At 43.6% G+C, this 15,246-nt stretch overlaps 1 protein-coding gene across 1 annotated transcript in view; it reads left to right on the plus strand.

Moving 5' to 3' along the window:
- NOTCH1 (notch receptor 1) overlaps positions 1-13,751 on the plus strand; it is a 69,166-nt gene extending 55,415 nt beyond the window's left edge. Inside the window, exons 21-34 of the mRNA XM_031954941.1 lie at positions 354-538; positions 1,807-1,939; positions 2,578-2,835; positions 2,959-3,071; positions 3,271-3,839; positions 4,269-4,697; positions 5,467-5,615; positions 6,532-6,748; positions 7,066-7,153; positions 7,314-7,479; positions 8,159-8,454; positions 10,414-10,561; positions 10,691-10,788; positions 12,137-13,751. Of these exons, the coding sequence (XP_031810801.1) occupies positions 354-538; positions 1,807-1,939; positions 2,578-2,835; positions 2,959-3,071; positions 3,271-3,839; positions 4,269-4,697; positions 5,467-5,615; positions 6,532-6,748; positions 7,066-7,153; positions 7,314-7,479; positions 8,159-8,454; positions 10,414-10,561; positions 10,691-10,788; positions 12,137-13,576 (4,289 nt within the window). The 3' untranslated portion in view covers positions 13,577-13,751. The remainder of the gene's footprint in view (positions 1-353; positions 539-1,806; positions 1,940-2,577; positions 2,836-2,958; positions 3,072-3,270; positions 3,840-4,268; positions 4,698-5,466; positions 5,616-6,531; positions 6,749-7,065; positions 7,154-7,313; positions 7,480-8,158; positions 8,455-10,413; positions 10,562-10,690; positions 10,789-12,136) is intronic.
- Positions 13,752-15,246: the final 1,495 nt, after the last annotated feature.

The raw sequence follows: 15,246 nt of genomic DNA on the forward strand, positions 1-15,246 counted from the left end.
GACACAAATAACACAGATATTTGCCTGTGGAGACTCCAGAAAACAGCCACTGCCCAGGCTGCTGTACCCATAGCACAGTTTATGTCATCACTACTTCCTAATTAGAATATAGTGCTAAGGAGGCAAAGGGCATAGTCTGATTCCTGTGCAGAGAGAAAAATTGCTGTTTTATTATTCATAAACAACCTCTTATCATTGTAGTAATCAAAAGGGATCTTCATGAAACTAATAATATTTTACATCTTTTAGTCCTTTCCTGGGTCACTGTGATTAAAAAATTAAGAAAATCCATCTCCTATTAGTTAATCACTTGAGTCTCACAGAGACTGAGCCCTTTTTCCTGTTCTCTGTAGGTATTGATGTGGCCCACCTATGCCAGAACTCTGGGCTCTGCATGGACACTGGTAACACCCACTACTGCCGCTGCCAGGCAGGCTATACTGGCAGCTACTGTGAGGAGCAGGTTGATGAGTGCTCTCCCAATCCCTGCCAGAATGGAGCTACCTGTACAGACTATCTTGGAGGTTATTCATGCGAGGTGAGTAGGAATACAAGGCACTGACACTTTGTAGAAAGATACACCAAATACATTCCCATGGATACTTGGCAATGCCTTTAGACAGTCAAGATGGCACTCAATTTACAGATAGGATCTGTTAATTGTTGAAAACTTTGTCAGTAAGTCTTATGAGGGCTAATGTGTCTGGAGCCCTTTGCTGGTCATATATATAATACACTAGACTTTGAGGAGGTCATTGTCATTTGGAAGATTTACACCATGCAATTCTTCATGTTTTGCCACCTTTTTTTTTTTTTTAATTACCATTAGTGCTATATAGGACTAGGGGAATTTTAAATTTTTATCTTCCTCAAATATGTATCACCTAGTAACTAGTTTCTAAAACCCTGTACATGGGCCTTGAATAGCATACCTGTAACTTGGGTATGTACTTGAAAGCATTTCAGCTCAGCAGTCAGACCTACCAGAATTTGTTCTGTGTTAAAACACAGCCTTTAAAACCTCAGGACTGCCATAGTACAATGAGGCATTGCAGGATGTGAGAGTAGAACTAGCTCCTGCACATAGAACAGAAAGACACCAGCCCAAGAGAAGTAGAATTACTTGGGCTATTGTGCTCAGGTACTAATTTGGAGAAGGCAAGGCAATTGATAGAGAAAGCTAAAATCTTGAGTTGGGCCCCCAAATGGATAGATAAATAGTAAGAGTTGGGAGATGACTTTCTAAGTTACCCTGAGAAAAAAAGTGGGATGCAAGTTAGTTTAGGAAAACGTGATTTTCCCTCCAGGATTTTCACACCAAATTGGTGATTTTCTTGAGGTAAATGGGTACTTTGTAAAGTAGTTTGGGGGAAGATAGAAAAAGGTAGGGGAAGGAAGAAAGGGGATAGTGGTAGAATCTGTCCTTGAGCCTACATTGTAGGCAGGAAAAAACACTGGCACACACAAAGCACTAATAAAAAACCCAGAGCAGGGTATTATTTCACTTCGAATTAATACCTCGCTGTCAGTCATAAGTACTGAACAAAGAGGTATGATAGTGAGGAAAGGCTACTGGGTAGAAGTAGGGCTGGTATACAAACCCTCTTATAAGGAGCTATTCCTGACTCTCTGAATTTTAAAGCCCACTCTGACTTTGCTCTTGAATGTTGCAGGAGATGAGGAAATAGAGGCTTAGGACTAGATTTTGTGCTTACCTCAACCCCATAATGGTTAAGCCTCCTTAGGCTATTGAATCTATTCAGGGATAGGTTGTGATGTTTTTCCCTTTTCTCCTTTCTTTTTCAGTGTGTTGCTGGCTACCATGGGGTGAACTGCTCTGAAGAGATCAATGAGTGTTTGTCCCATCCTTGCCAGAATGGTGGTACCTGCATCGATCTGATCAATACATACAAGTGCTCATGTCCCAGGGGAACTCAAGGTAAGGAGTGATTTTCACCAGGTGAAAGACCCTGAGTTTGTTCAGGAGAGATGCAAATAGAGAACATGCAAGAATGCAGAAGGGCAATTATGAAAGCCATATGTTCTCTCTGAAAAACTGAGGGGAATGGAAATACTTCTAGCCATGTGGAGAGACTAAAGGAAGTCTTCATGGAGGAGGCAATCACCTCAGAGCTAGCAACCTTTTTTAAACTCTTGCCAATTTTCACTTATCTGTGTCTACCATTCTCTCTTCTTGAATTCAAGAAGCCTTCATAAGGTTTATTTCTTTTGGACTTTTCATTGTTCCTAGTGGCCACGCTTAAGTTAAATCCAAATGACTTAAGTTGGCTTCTTGTAATCCTCCTCACATCAAGTCACATCCATTCCACCTCCTGACCCTGTCTCTCAATACTGAAATGTAGTGTTATGTAGGGGAAGGAGCCCTAGATTCAGGGAGTCTAGAGACCCAAGCCCCAGTCCTGGCTGTGATTTCTATCCCTTCTGGCCCTCACAATTCTCATTTATTAAATCAAAAAATTAGACTGGATGATGTCTGAGAAATGTACCACTTCTGTGTTGTCTATATTGTGGGGAACTGGTTATTTACTTTCTTCCTCCCTGTGTGGTTGTCCGCAGGTGTGCACTGTGAGATCAATGTGGATGACTGCAACCCCTTCATTGACCCCATTACTCGGGGACCAAAATGTTTCAATAATGGCAAATGTGTTGACCAAGTCGGAGGCTACAGCTGCAACTGCCCTCCTGGCTTTGTTGGAGAGCGCTGTGAAGGGGATGTCAATGAATGTCTCTCTAACCCGTGTGACCCGCATGGCACTCAGAACTGTGTACAGCGTGTCAACGACTTTAAGTGCGAATGTCGGCAGGGATACACAGGTAGGCAGGAGAGGGACAGTGGAAGAGAACCTGGGTTAGAGGAAGAAATGGTGGGGAGACAGGCAGAATGAAGAAGAGAGGCCAACCCTCCTCACTTTTGCATATTCTCTGTCACCTTCCCAGGGCGCCGCTGTGATTCAGTCATTGATGGATGTAAGGGCAAGCCCTGCAAAAATGGTGGGACCTGTGCTGTGGCAACCAACACCGGACGTGGCTTCATATGCAACTGCCCTTCTGTACATAGCTATTTGATTTTTGTGGGAATATAGGGAGGGCTGGAAGAACGGAGTGGAAGGGAGAGGGGAAATTAGAGTGATGTCTGCTGATCTGGAGGTGACCGATCTTGGATGTCGCACTGACTCCTCCTCCCAGACCCACTAGCATTACACTAAATGGTGAATTATAATAACTATAAACTCTCTAATTTCTCCCTAGGGCTTTGAAGGTGCCACGTGTGAGAATGATTCCCGGACGTGTGGTAGCCTGCATTGTAGGAATGGAGGCACTTGTGTCTCTGGCCAGAAGAGCTCCAAGTGCTTATGTCTGGGCCCCTTCACGGGTCCTGAGTGCCAGTACCCAGTGAGCAGCCCGTGCCTCTCCAACCCCTGCTACAACCAGGGAACGTGTGAGTTCATCCCTGAGAGCCCCTTCTACCAGTGTCACTGCCCTGCCAACTTCAATGGGCTTTTGTGCCACATCCTGGACTTCAGTTTCCCGGGTGGGGTGGGGAGAGACATCACCCCACCTGAGTTTGAAGAGAAATGTGAGATCCCCGAGTGCAAGAAGGACACTGGAAATAAGATCTGCGACGGCAAGTGTAATAACCATGCTTGTGGATGGGATGGCGGAGATTGTTCCCTTAACTTCAATGACCCCTGGAAGAACTGCACACAGTCCCTGCAGTGCTGGAAGTACTTCAATGACGGCAGCTGTGATAGCCAGTGCAACAATGCCGGCTGCCTGTTCGATGGCTTTGATTGCCAGAAAGTGGAGGTCCAGTGCAAGTGAGTCTCCTTCCCCCGCCATGTGCTTTCATCTTCCCTTCTATTTTTGCTTGCCTTGAGTATGCTGGTCCACAGAAGCAGCCACTTTTATTTTGTCTTCTGATAGGATTTAGTGATTAGGAAAGGCTCAAGCTCCCCATCTTCTTTCCTCTCCTACCTTCTTTCCCACCCTCCCCCCCAAAATCTTCCCCTCAGTGGTGTGGGGAGACAACGAAGAAGGGAAGGAGCCAGTTTTTCTGGTGGGGAAACAACATGAGCAAAAGCTCACAATTGAGAACTGATCTTTGCTGTGTTTAGGGAATAGATTTGGAGAACATTCCAAAGGGGACCTTACCCGGTGGGTGGTTTTAAGTAACCAAGCTGTAGTTCATTTAAAGAGATAGTGGAGGAATCTGTGCAGAAAATGACCAGGTCCTCCTTCCCCTCTAGCCCTCTGTATGACCAGTACTGTAAGGACCACTTCAGCGATGGCCACTGTGACCAGGGCTGCAACAATGCAGAGTGTGAGTGGGATGGTTTGGACTGTGCCGACAACATGCCTGAGAAGCTGGCAGACGGGACCCTGGTGGTGGTGGTGCTGATGCTCCCAGAAAATCTGAAGAACAATTCTTTCCATTTCCTTCGGGAGCTCAGTCGAGTCTTGCACACCAACGTAGTCTTCAAGAAGAATGCCAAGGGGGAGTACATGATCTTCCCCTACTATGGCAATGCAGAGGAACTGAAGAAGCATCACATCAAGAGATCTGCAGAGAGCTGGACTGACATGCCTGGCGTTGTCCTCGATAAAATGAAGACTTCTCTTTACTCCCGAGTGGGAGGGAGGCAGCGGAGAGAGCTGGACCAGATGGATATCCGAGGGTGAGAGCTCAGTGGATTTTCTGGGCCCTAAGTTCATCAACTTTTATCTTGTTTTTTATAGCATTTACATTTCTCTATATAGCCTTCCTCCCCCTTCCTTACCCCATGTTGCAAAGAATAAAAGAAGGAGAAAAGCAGTTCAGTAAAACCGATCAACATGTCAATCAAGTCTGACAGCACATGCACTGTTTCTCTCCTCCCTCCCCACTTTGCAAAGAAGGGAGGGAGGTACATCCTCTTCTATTTTGGGGAGGATCAAGCTTAATCATTATTCAATTACATTTTCTTAATAATGCTTCATATAAACTTTATACTTTTGAAAGCACACCAACTGGGCATCATTTTCTCCATCTTGCCCTAATGGGACTATTAATGAATATGACACGAGATAAGAAATATGAAACTATTGTAAAAAGTAGAGCACATCTTTACAACTCTGAAGAATGGTATTTCTGAGGGGCAGGGGCTGGCAGGGGGAACAGGGTTTCCTAGGCCTTGACTTCTTGCGTTTATGTCCATCACCCTTCTTAGTCTCAGTTCCAGTGAGGATAAAGATTAATGTAGCATCAAATGTTGCTTTATTCAAGAACTGAAAAGCTTCTCATTGGCAAAATTTTCTAGGTTTAAGACATCTTCTGCCCTTTCTGTTCAGAAGGTATAAAGAAATCTGTTGCTTCTGGAATGTTGGGGAGAAGAAATGAGAGAACACTCCTGGCTCTCACTTGTATTACTCATCATTTCTGCTTCTCCCCATTCCCCATCCATACAGATCAATTGTATATCTGGAAATTGACAATCGCCAATGTATCCAGTCATCTTCCCAGTGTTTTCAGAGTGCGACAGATGTGGCGGCTTTCCTGGGGGCCTTGGCTTCAATGGGGAACCTTAACATCCCCTATAAAATAGAAGCTGTACAGAGTAAGTAAGCCCATCAAGTCACAGGGTATATAATATAGCCTTATTCAATTGGATGGAGAATAGAATTCCTCTACTCTAATGCCATTCTTCCCTTTAGATCTCCTGCTTAATTCATTCATTAGCCAGTTCCCAGGTTTATATTTGGCTTATTTTGATCCTTAAGAACCTTGAATTATTTTTATCTTGTGGGGGGAGGAAGAGAGAAAAGAAGACAGGAGAGGTTAATAATTTCTCCAAAGACTGGAACTAAATCATCTTTGCCAGCTGGTCTGAGGGGTGTTCCACTTAGAGCTGTTCTAATGTCTGGAAAAGATTTTCCAGACCTCTTAACAGAGTACAAGGGAGACACCTCATGGTATCAGTGGTGCCAGCTATTAAGAATGGTCCATCTTTGGAGAGAAGTAAGCTTATTGTTAAGTCATAGTAAGTAAATGGTATAGCTATCTTTCTGTCCTCATCCACTCCACATTCCACTCTCTCCCCCTCCCCAGGCCTTTTCCCCCTTTGTTGGGTATTATTTCAAAATCATTATAGCTTTAAAAAAAAAAAAAAAACAACCAAGAATTGATCGGTGTCATGTGAGGAGTTGAAGTTTGTATCTTGAAAATCCCCCCTAAATCCTTTGTCTTAACAGCTCAATGCAAGTGCACTGATTTGAAGTTTGCTAATCCTTTTCCTTAAAGGAGAAAAAAGTAAAAGCTGTCTCCAGATACAGTGGGCTAGTGCAGTAGAGAATTTAGTGATATTTTGCAATTCTGATTAATCATGTATAAAATGACCTTATTTTGGGGGAGAATGGTATAGAGCTAGTGAGTTACCTTTTATGAACTAATTTCACTCCATCTGACTACTCCAGTCCTTGACTTGATATGTAGCTCAATGTTTCGGTGCGTCCTCTTGCCCTGTCCTCTTGCAGGTGAGACAGTGGAATCCCCAGAGAACTCGCAGTTGTATCCTATGTATGTGGTGGTGGCTGCTTTGGTGCTGCTGGCCTTCATTGGCTTCGGTGTGCTGGTGTCAAGAAAACGGCGCAGGGAACATGGCCAGCTCTGGTTCCCTGAGGGCTTCAAAGTGACCGAGTCCAGCAAGAAGAAACGGCGGGAGCCTTTAGGCGAAGATTCAGTGGGACTGAAGTAAGTCACACAGTGGGGATTTTAACCCCTCTGATTCCAGGAAGGGTGGGTGGAGGTCTGAGGAAGGCGGGTGGGGAACAGACTCTGTCCTCTTTAACTGTAGTGTTCTGTGCAGTGGGAAGATCTTTCCCTGGGGAAACTTCCCTTTTCTGCTTCTTGCATGGTGGATTATGTTCTGTGAGAGCAGTGGCCATTCAGTGTATTGAGCAATTGTAGATGGGGTCCAGAGGGGAAAGAGTTGGGGAGGAGTCTTGTGAAATGTTCCCCCTCTCAGTGATCCTAGTTCACTCTGGTGCTTCCCTCTCCCCTTTCCACAGACCCCTGAAGAATGCCTCAGACGGTGCCTTAATGGATGACAATCAGAATGAATGGGGAGATGAAGACCTGGAGACCAAGAAATTCAGGGTGAGCTGTGCTGCCTGTTGTCTGGGAATAAGTCAATGAGAGGCCCTTTTAAGTTGACCCCCGTCGCCTGGGAGTTTCTAGTATTTGGATACCTTCCTTCCTGAAATACCTAAAACCTGATTTCTCCATCCCCCACCCCCTTCTTCTTTTCCTTCCCCAGTTTGAAGAACAAGTCATGCTGCCAGACATGGATGATCAGACAGATCACCGGCAGTGGACTCAGCAGCATCTCGATGCTGCTGACCTCCGTATCCCCTCGATGGCTCCCACCCCACCACAGGGCGAGATTGATGCTGACTGCATAGATGTCAACGTCAGAGGTCCTGGTAAGGCTCCTCACACTCTGTCTTCCTCAGCATCACTTGTGGATCTATTTATGTAAAAGACTCCTAACACTGTCCTTTCCCCAAATCCATTAACGTCTCCCCAGCAAGTTCTAATTCCCACCCCCATTCTTCCGCCACACGCAGGAGGTCAATAGCAACATGGTGTGATCAACATTCTGAAAGCCTGCTCTGCTGAATGGGGAGGGAAAACCCTTTTCAGTTCTGTTAGATTTCAAGTTCAGGAAAGGTTGTGGGAAACTTCTCAAGACTTCCAATACAAAAGTGTGTGTGGTCCATCCCCATCCCTTTCTCTTTCTTTAGCACAATTCACCAATTTCAGATTTTGAGTAACACATGGGATATTTGAGTGTTCTTGTCTCCAGAAACAAAGTTTCACTCAAGCTGCCTTTCTCAAGCAAGCAGAGCATTCTCTTAAGCACAGAGTTTTTAAAACGTCATCTTATGGGCACATGTTGTTTTTGATAGATAAAGAAGTGCAGATATTATATGAATTGAAACAGTAGAGTTAGTGACTGAGCTGCCAGTCTAAGGATTCCTTTTGTCATACTCCACCCTCATAAAATTTGGATGGGACTAAGAAAGTTCTAATTTGTTTCTCTGGAAGGCAAAAGCTACAGCAGTATAAAACTAAAAAGACACTCACCTGTTTCTTCCCTAGATGGTTTCACCCCCCTGATGATCGCTTCATGTAGTGGAGGGGGCTTAGAGACAGGCAACAGTGAAGAGGAGGAGGATGCTCCCGCTGTCATCTCAGACTTCATTTATCAAGGAGCTAGCTTGCACAACCAAACAGATCGCACCGGGGAGACAGCCCTTCATCTGGCTGCTCGCTATTCCCGTTCAGACGCAGCCAAGCGTCTGTTGGAGGCCAGCGCGGACGCCAACATTCAGGACAACATGGGGCGCACCCCTCTTCACGCGGCTGTGTCTGCTGATGCTCAGGGAGTCTTCCAGGTAGGTGCCTCCGGATGCTCTGAAGAATTCCTCTTTTCTCTTTCCTGAACTTTTGAGACCCAGGCTGGGTGGGGGCATGGGAATCTCTGAGATGCTTCCTCATAAAAGATGTTCCCTCACAAAAGAACTCAGCTGAAAATTGTTATTCTGCATAGAAGTATCAGGGAACAAGCATTTTTAAAGCCCTTACTGTGTGGTGGGTGCTGTGCAGAAAGTATCACTTGAGCAGAGTTTTGTAGGGAACAAAGGTTTCTGAGAGGGGCATGTACCAGTGTGAAAAATTCAAGAGGGCGTTGTAGAACTAGTAATGTGGTAGAACTAGATAGCGAGTGGAGGCTTCTCCCCCTTACACATTAGAATATAAACTTAAGGGATTTTTTCCTCCCCAAAAGTGTTATTGGCTTTAAAGACAGTGTTAGATAAATCTTTGAATGATGGGGTAGCGGGATGTATTTGAGACAATCCTTAATTTATAATTTGATGTCAAGGAAAGATAAATATGAACCCTCCCAAATAGTATCCTCATAAGAGAGACTGCTGGAGAGTCTGAAGGAGAGGGGACAAACTCAAATTGTTCTCTAAGAACTGGCCCCTGTTGTCTTTTTTTGTGGCCCCCTCCATTACCTATGGAACTACATGTATCCTTAGGCAGGAGGTATTGCCTGTGCTCTTGAGGTAGGTTTACTATGGCAATTTCTTGCCCTGGGCAGTGAATGAATGAATATGAGACTGAGGAACCTCCACCGGGGTACCAAATTTCTGATTTTGAGAACCTGTCTCATAGAGGTACTTGACAGAAGTTGGTATAAACCATTATCCCCTTAAGTGGGAGGAATCTTCTTTCCCAAGTTCATGAAGCAAAACTCATTATGTGAAAACATAGATTTAGAATCCTTTTATTTGTGAGGACCTCTAAAAGTCATTTAGTTTATCTTATTTTACAGATGAGGAAATTGAGAGAAGTGAAGTCATGCAGTTGTCTAATAAATGGCTAGATTTTTGCAAATGACAAAATAGGAAATGATTTACTGCAAACTGCCATGATATATGATGAGTCTCAATGCATCTAAAATAAGATTGATTTACATATCACTGCTCATGTTGCTCATAACGCTACCTGGAGCACAGCATCATTTTCTGGTGGAATGATATCCATGATTGTTTTTCTTCCTTTTTTCCCGTTTGTGCCTCATCTTTCATAACTCTTCCATAGTACTGAAAGCAGTGCAAAGGTCCACACACAGTAGACCCTCACTAGACATTTCTGACTTAGTATGTATTTGTGCTCCTCCTTAAAAGTGCTTAGGCCTCGGGAAGCTCAGACCTCAATAGGCTGTTGCCCCTTGTACTAAGGGGCATGTTTGGCCAAGCAGTGATGTAACTGAAGAAATCTCAGGGCTCTCAGCCACACCTCCATGGCTATTTCTCCCCTTCTGTCCTTCTTCCCCTTTATATCAGTACCTCTTTCTCAGGAAAAAAAATCATAGGCATTAGAGGCGGGAAAGGATCTTAGTGATCATCACCACCTTAGAAATAAGGAAGAAAAGGTAGCAGTATTCTATATCAGGCATTTTAGGATCAGTCAGAGGATCAAAGGGGAATTCAAATCACTGTGTTCCTTCTCTAGGGGGATTTCCTCATGAAATATGATCACTCACTATGGAATGGGAATCTTGGCAAGAGGTTTTGGATATTTGGTGTGGAATTGAGGGGAGGGGGTGCTAATTAGAGGTTGTCTTTTAAGTTGCCCCTTTGTCAAATGGCTCTCTCTCTTCCTTTCTTAGAATCTTCCCCCACTTGATCACTAACTTAAGTTCAGAATATATTTCAGGCCTTTTATATGTCCAACACTGCATTCTGCTTTGGCCAGCACCTGGTCTTTCACTGCTTATCTCTGTAATTGTATTCCTTCCTGTTACCTCCCTGACTTTTAAATTCTCATTTCCTCTTTGTGCCTAGATCCTGATCCGGAATAGAGCTACAGATCTGGATGCTCGAATGCATGATGGGACCACCCCACTGATCTTGGCTGCTCGTTTAGCAGTGGAAGGCATGCTGGAGGATCTGATCAACTCCCATGCAGATGTCAATGCAGTTGATGATCTGGGTAGGTCCTCAGGGATGGTAGCTAGCCAGTGGTAGTAAGAAGAGAGCCATGGGGATGGGGTGGAGAGGGGAGAAAGTTTCCTGTTTCTTAATAGTTGATTAAATATTTTTTGACCTTCTTGTCCCTTAGGCAAGTCTGCCCTGCACTGGGCTGCTGCAGTAAATAATGTGGATGCTGCTGTTGTCCTGCTGAAAAATGGAGCAAATAAGGATATGCAGAACAACAAGGTAGACAAGAAACTGCACAGTTTCATGCATAATGACAACTTGGGGAGGGTGGAGGGGTGGGGAAGGTATTGCTATCTTAAAAGTTCAGTGATACATGGAAAGGGCACTAGATTCTGAATCACAACGACCTGGATTTGAATTTTACCTGCTGTTAGCTAGCATGGGAACTTAGGCAAGTCACTTAACCCCGAGCCTCAGTTTCCTTAAATGTAAAATCAGGATAATAACATCTGAAGTGTTTACTTCACAGGCTTACTGTAGGGATGAATTGGGATCGTTTAGGGAAAGATGTAAGCAAACTTTAAAGAATATATACACAGAGAGCAAATTACATGAAGGATATATCTTTTATTATCATATATACTATATAAAGAATATATATATATATTATTATTATTATTAACTCTGTAACCTTGCTTACACCATTTAATGTCTTTGGACTAGACGATTTCTTAAGATGTCATGTAGGAGTAAATCCTCTGACTGTCAGTCCTCAGATTCAGCCCTCTGCCTATCTTTCTTGAAGATCCCTAGAGTTGAAAATCATAAATAGCATTTCTTAGTCTTGCTTTCTCATGTTCACTTCTCCTGCTTAGAGAGGTTTTTTGGCCTCATTTCACTCACCATTCTTTCTCTTTTTTGTATATTTGAAGATACTGGTGAAGTTGTACCCTTCGGCTTTTTCTTCCCCAGACAGCCTCAGTTCCCTTTTAGGAACACCTGCCCTCTAGGTATCAAGATTAGTGAGTGTTACCTTGAAGCATCAGGAAAAGGATGAGAAATCATACATAGGCATTTGTGTTTAGGCCAGTTGTACTATTTCCTTACTCTGAAATAATAACTTTAAAAATTTTAAGTTAAATGATAAATATGGAAATATGTTTGTAAGAACTGTAATTATTTAACCTATATCAGATTGCTTGCTGCCTTGAGGGGAGAGGGAGAAGAGAGAAATTGAGAACACGAAGTTTTACAAAAATCTATGTTGAAAACTACCTTTACATGTATTTGGAAAAATAAAATACTAATAAAAATTTTAAATTAAGTAACTGAGAGTAAAAATATGACAGAAAGGACTTGTCCCCAAGTCATTTAGGTGGAAAATATCAACAAAAGTCTAATTTGATTCAGTAAAACATGATACCACTTAATCACTTCCACTCTCTAGACCTGAGTAATTCATTTGTAAAATGTAAAATGGAAGGTGTTTCTTCCAACTCTAAAATCCTATGAACTAAGGCTCATAATTTCAGATCATTCTGGATGATGAGGTTTAAATTCAGTTAGGGCACTGCAGAAACCTCTTCTCCCTCTCTCCTAAACCGTTGTTTGGTCTGTGTCCCTTCAGGAAGAAACGCCTCTGTTCCTCGCAGCCAGAGAAGGGAGTTATGAGACTGCCAAAGTTCTGCTGGACCACTTTGCAAACCGGGACATAACCGACCATATGGATCGGCTGCCTCGAGATATTGCTCAGGAGCGGATGCACCATGACATTGTGCGGCTTCTGGATGAATACAATCTGGTGCGCAGCCCACCACTGCACAATGGGCCCCTGGGGGCACCCACCTTGTCCCCTCCACTCTGCTCCCCTAACAGTTACATTGGTAACCTGAAGCCAGCTGTTCAGGGCAAGAAGGCCCGGAAACCCAGCACTAAAGGACTCAGCTGTAATGGCAAGGATGCCAAAGACATCAAGGCCCGCAGGAAAAAATCTCAGGATGGGAAGGGCTGTCTTCTGGACAGTTCCAGCGTGCTCTCCCCCGTTGACTCCCTCGAGTCTCCCCATGGCTACCTGTCGGACGTGGCATCTCCGCCGCTCATGACTTCCCCCTTCCAGCAGTCCCCGTCCATGCCCCTGAACCACCTCCCTGGCATGCCTGATGCCCACCTGAGCATCAACCACCTGAACATGGCCGGGAAGCCGGACATGGCCGCCCTGGGCAGCGCCAGCCGCTTGGGCTTTGAGGCGGTCCCTCCCCGCCTGTCCCACCTGCCTGTGGCCTCCAGCCCCAGCTCAGTGATGAGCAATAGCGGGTCCATGAGCTTTGCAGTTGGTGGGGCCGCCGGCCTGAACGGGCAATGTGAGTGGCTCTCACGACTCCAGAACGGGATGGTCCCAAACCAGTATAATCCATTGAGGGGGAACATGCCGGCTGGCCCCCTGAATCCACCTGCCCAGGGCCTCCAGCACAACATCTTGGGGCCGCTCCACAATGGCCTTTCCTCCACTACCCTGTCTCAGATGATGACCTACCAGGGCCTGCCTAACACACGGCTGGCCACCCAGCCCCATATGATGCAGGCCCAACAGTTACAGCAGATGCAGCCTCAGCAAAGCTTGCAGCAGCCACAGCAGCCACAGCAGCCGCAGCAGCAGCAGCAGCAGCACAACACAAGTTCCGCAGCAACTGGCCACATTGGCCAGAGTTTCCTTGGTGGTGAGTTGAACCAACAGGATGTACAACAGCTAGGGAGCAGTAGCATGGCTGTCCACACCATTCTGCCGCAAGAGACCCAGATCCTGCCATCTTCTCTCTCTCAGCCCATGACCACTACTCAGTTCTTAACACCGCCATCGCAGCACAGTTATTCTTCCCCCATGGACAACACACCCAGTCACCAGCTGCAAGTTCCTGACCATCCCTTCTTGACCCCCTCTCCCGAGTCTCCGGACCAGTGGTCTAGCTCCTCTCCTCATTCCAACATCTCTGACTGGTCGGAAGGCATATCGAGTCCACCTACAAGTATGCAGTCACAGATAGCACACATTCCAGATGCTTTTAAGTGAACACATGGTATCTAACCACAAAACTTGATATTTTTTCTTTCCTAAGAACCACAAGAGGAAAGAAGACATTTGAGAATGGCAAGTGTTTGACTTGACTGAAGGATTCATTTTCTTTTCTTTTTTTATATGTTTTTATACAAAATTTTAATTTTTTTTTAGTATTTATTTATGTACTTTTTATTTCACATGAAAACACTGTCTTTTTATTTATATGTTCTATGTAGGGCTCAAGGCAAAAAAAAAATTGTTTTGAGACAAAACTAGCCATTTAGAAAAATGATTTTCTTAAAGATAAGCAAAGATTCATGATTTAGAAGTTGCATTTATTTATTGATAATCTTTCCAAATCCAGAGATAAATGAGAGAGAGAAGGGAAAGAGTTATTTTTAAACCAGCTATGCAGAAAAATTCCCAAAAAACTTCAGTTTTTCCCTGGCCCCATCCCATTTGCCTTACTCATCTTACTCCTAATATTTTATCCAGTGGACTGACATCTTTCTCTACTAGCAGAAGTTGTAAAATGCAAATTTTCAAGAAAACCTAAAAGAAAAGAAAAAAAATGGAAAGAGACTTTGAGGCCTTTAGGAGAATTCCTTTATTAATTTGCATGTCTGGTTTTAATATGAATTTGAGGTATCTTAAAATGGAATATTTCTTTTGAAATGTACTTAAAATGTTTCCTTGTAGATGGATACATTTTATGGTACCAATCATGAATCTTTGTTTACAATTTCAGTATTATGTAGTTTCAGGTTCTTTCAAAAAAAAAAAAAAAGGTTTTGGGTTTTTTTGTTTTTATTTAAACATTGATATGAGCAATCAGGCCTGCAGACCTCTTGCTCATCATTAAGCTAATAACCTTAGATGCCACATGTTCAGAACAAAAAAGAAAGAAAGAAAGAAAGAAAACAGGATGGTGCACGGCATCAGCAGAGGAAAAGAAACACTTCACTTTTAATGTCTTCTTTTCTAGGTTCAGCGTATAACTTGAGTGAGCAAGTTCTGGGATTGGGGTTTGGTATACCACACCTTGATTTTCTGCTCCTATTTTTTATAGGAAGTTTTCCAAGACACTCAAGCTACCTGTGTAAAGTTTTTTTGGTGTTCTTTTTTTTTTTTTTTTTAAACAAATTCATTATACAAGTCTAGATTCTGTGCTTCAGTCCTACTCAGACATTCCTTTCACCTTTGGGATATGGGATGTTTGTGGGAAGTTGAAGTTGTATCTCGTTTGGGTTGTGCACTGAAACCACTGGTCCTAAGGACCAGAATGGGAAATGCACCTGAGGACTTGGGTAATGAAGTTGTTTTAAATGTAATGTCGGCCATTGGACCCTCTCCGTTCAAAGTGGTGTATCTCAGTTATGAGGTGACACGTGCTTGAATGTGAAGGGAGGCAAAAATTTGATCAGCCTTGTAATCTAATGTATAAGCCTATGGCATATTAAATGTTTGTAAATAAATTTTTTAAAGGATTTTGTTTCAAAAATCTAAATGAACAAGTTTTAAATATTTCATGCCAATTAGAGATGTCAGAATATTGCTCTGCCTGCAACTGGAGAAATTGCCTGGATGTGCAGAGATATATAATATATATATTTGTTAACTAAGAAAAGAACTCTCCTGTATTGTGGATATTAGACCAAATTATGTTTTTTTCAAGACTGCAC

This window comes from Sarcophilus harrisii, chromosome 2 (assembly GCF_902635505.1).
Source record: "Sarcophilus harrisii chromosome 2, mSarHar1.11, whole genome shotgun sequence".
NCBI classification, from domain to species: Eukaryota; Metazoa; Chordata; class Mammalia; order Dasyuromorphia; family Dasyuridae; genus Sarcophilus; species Sarcophilus harrisii.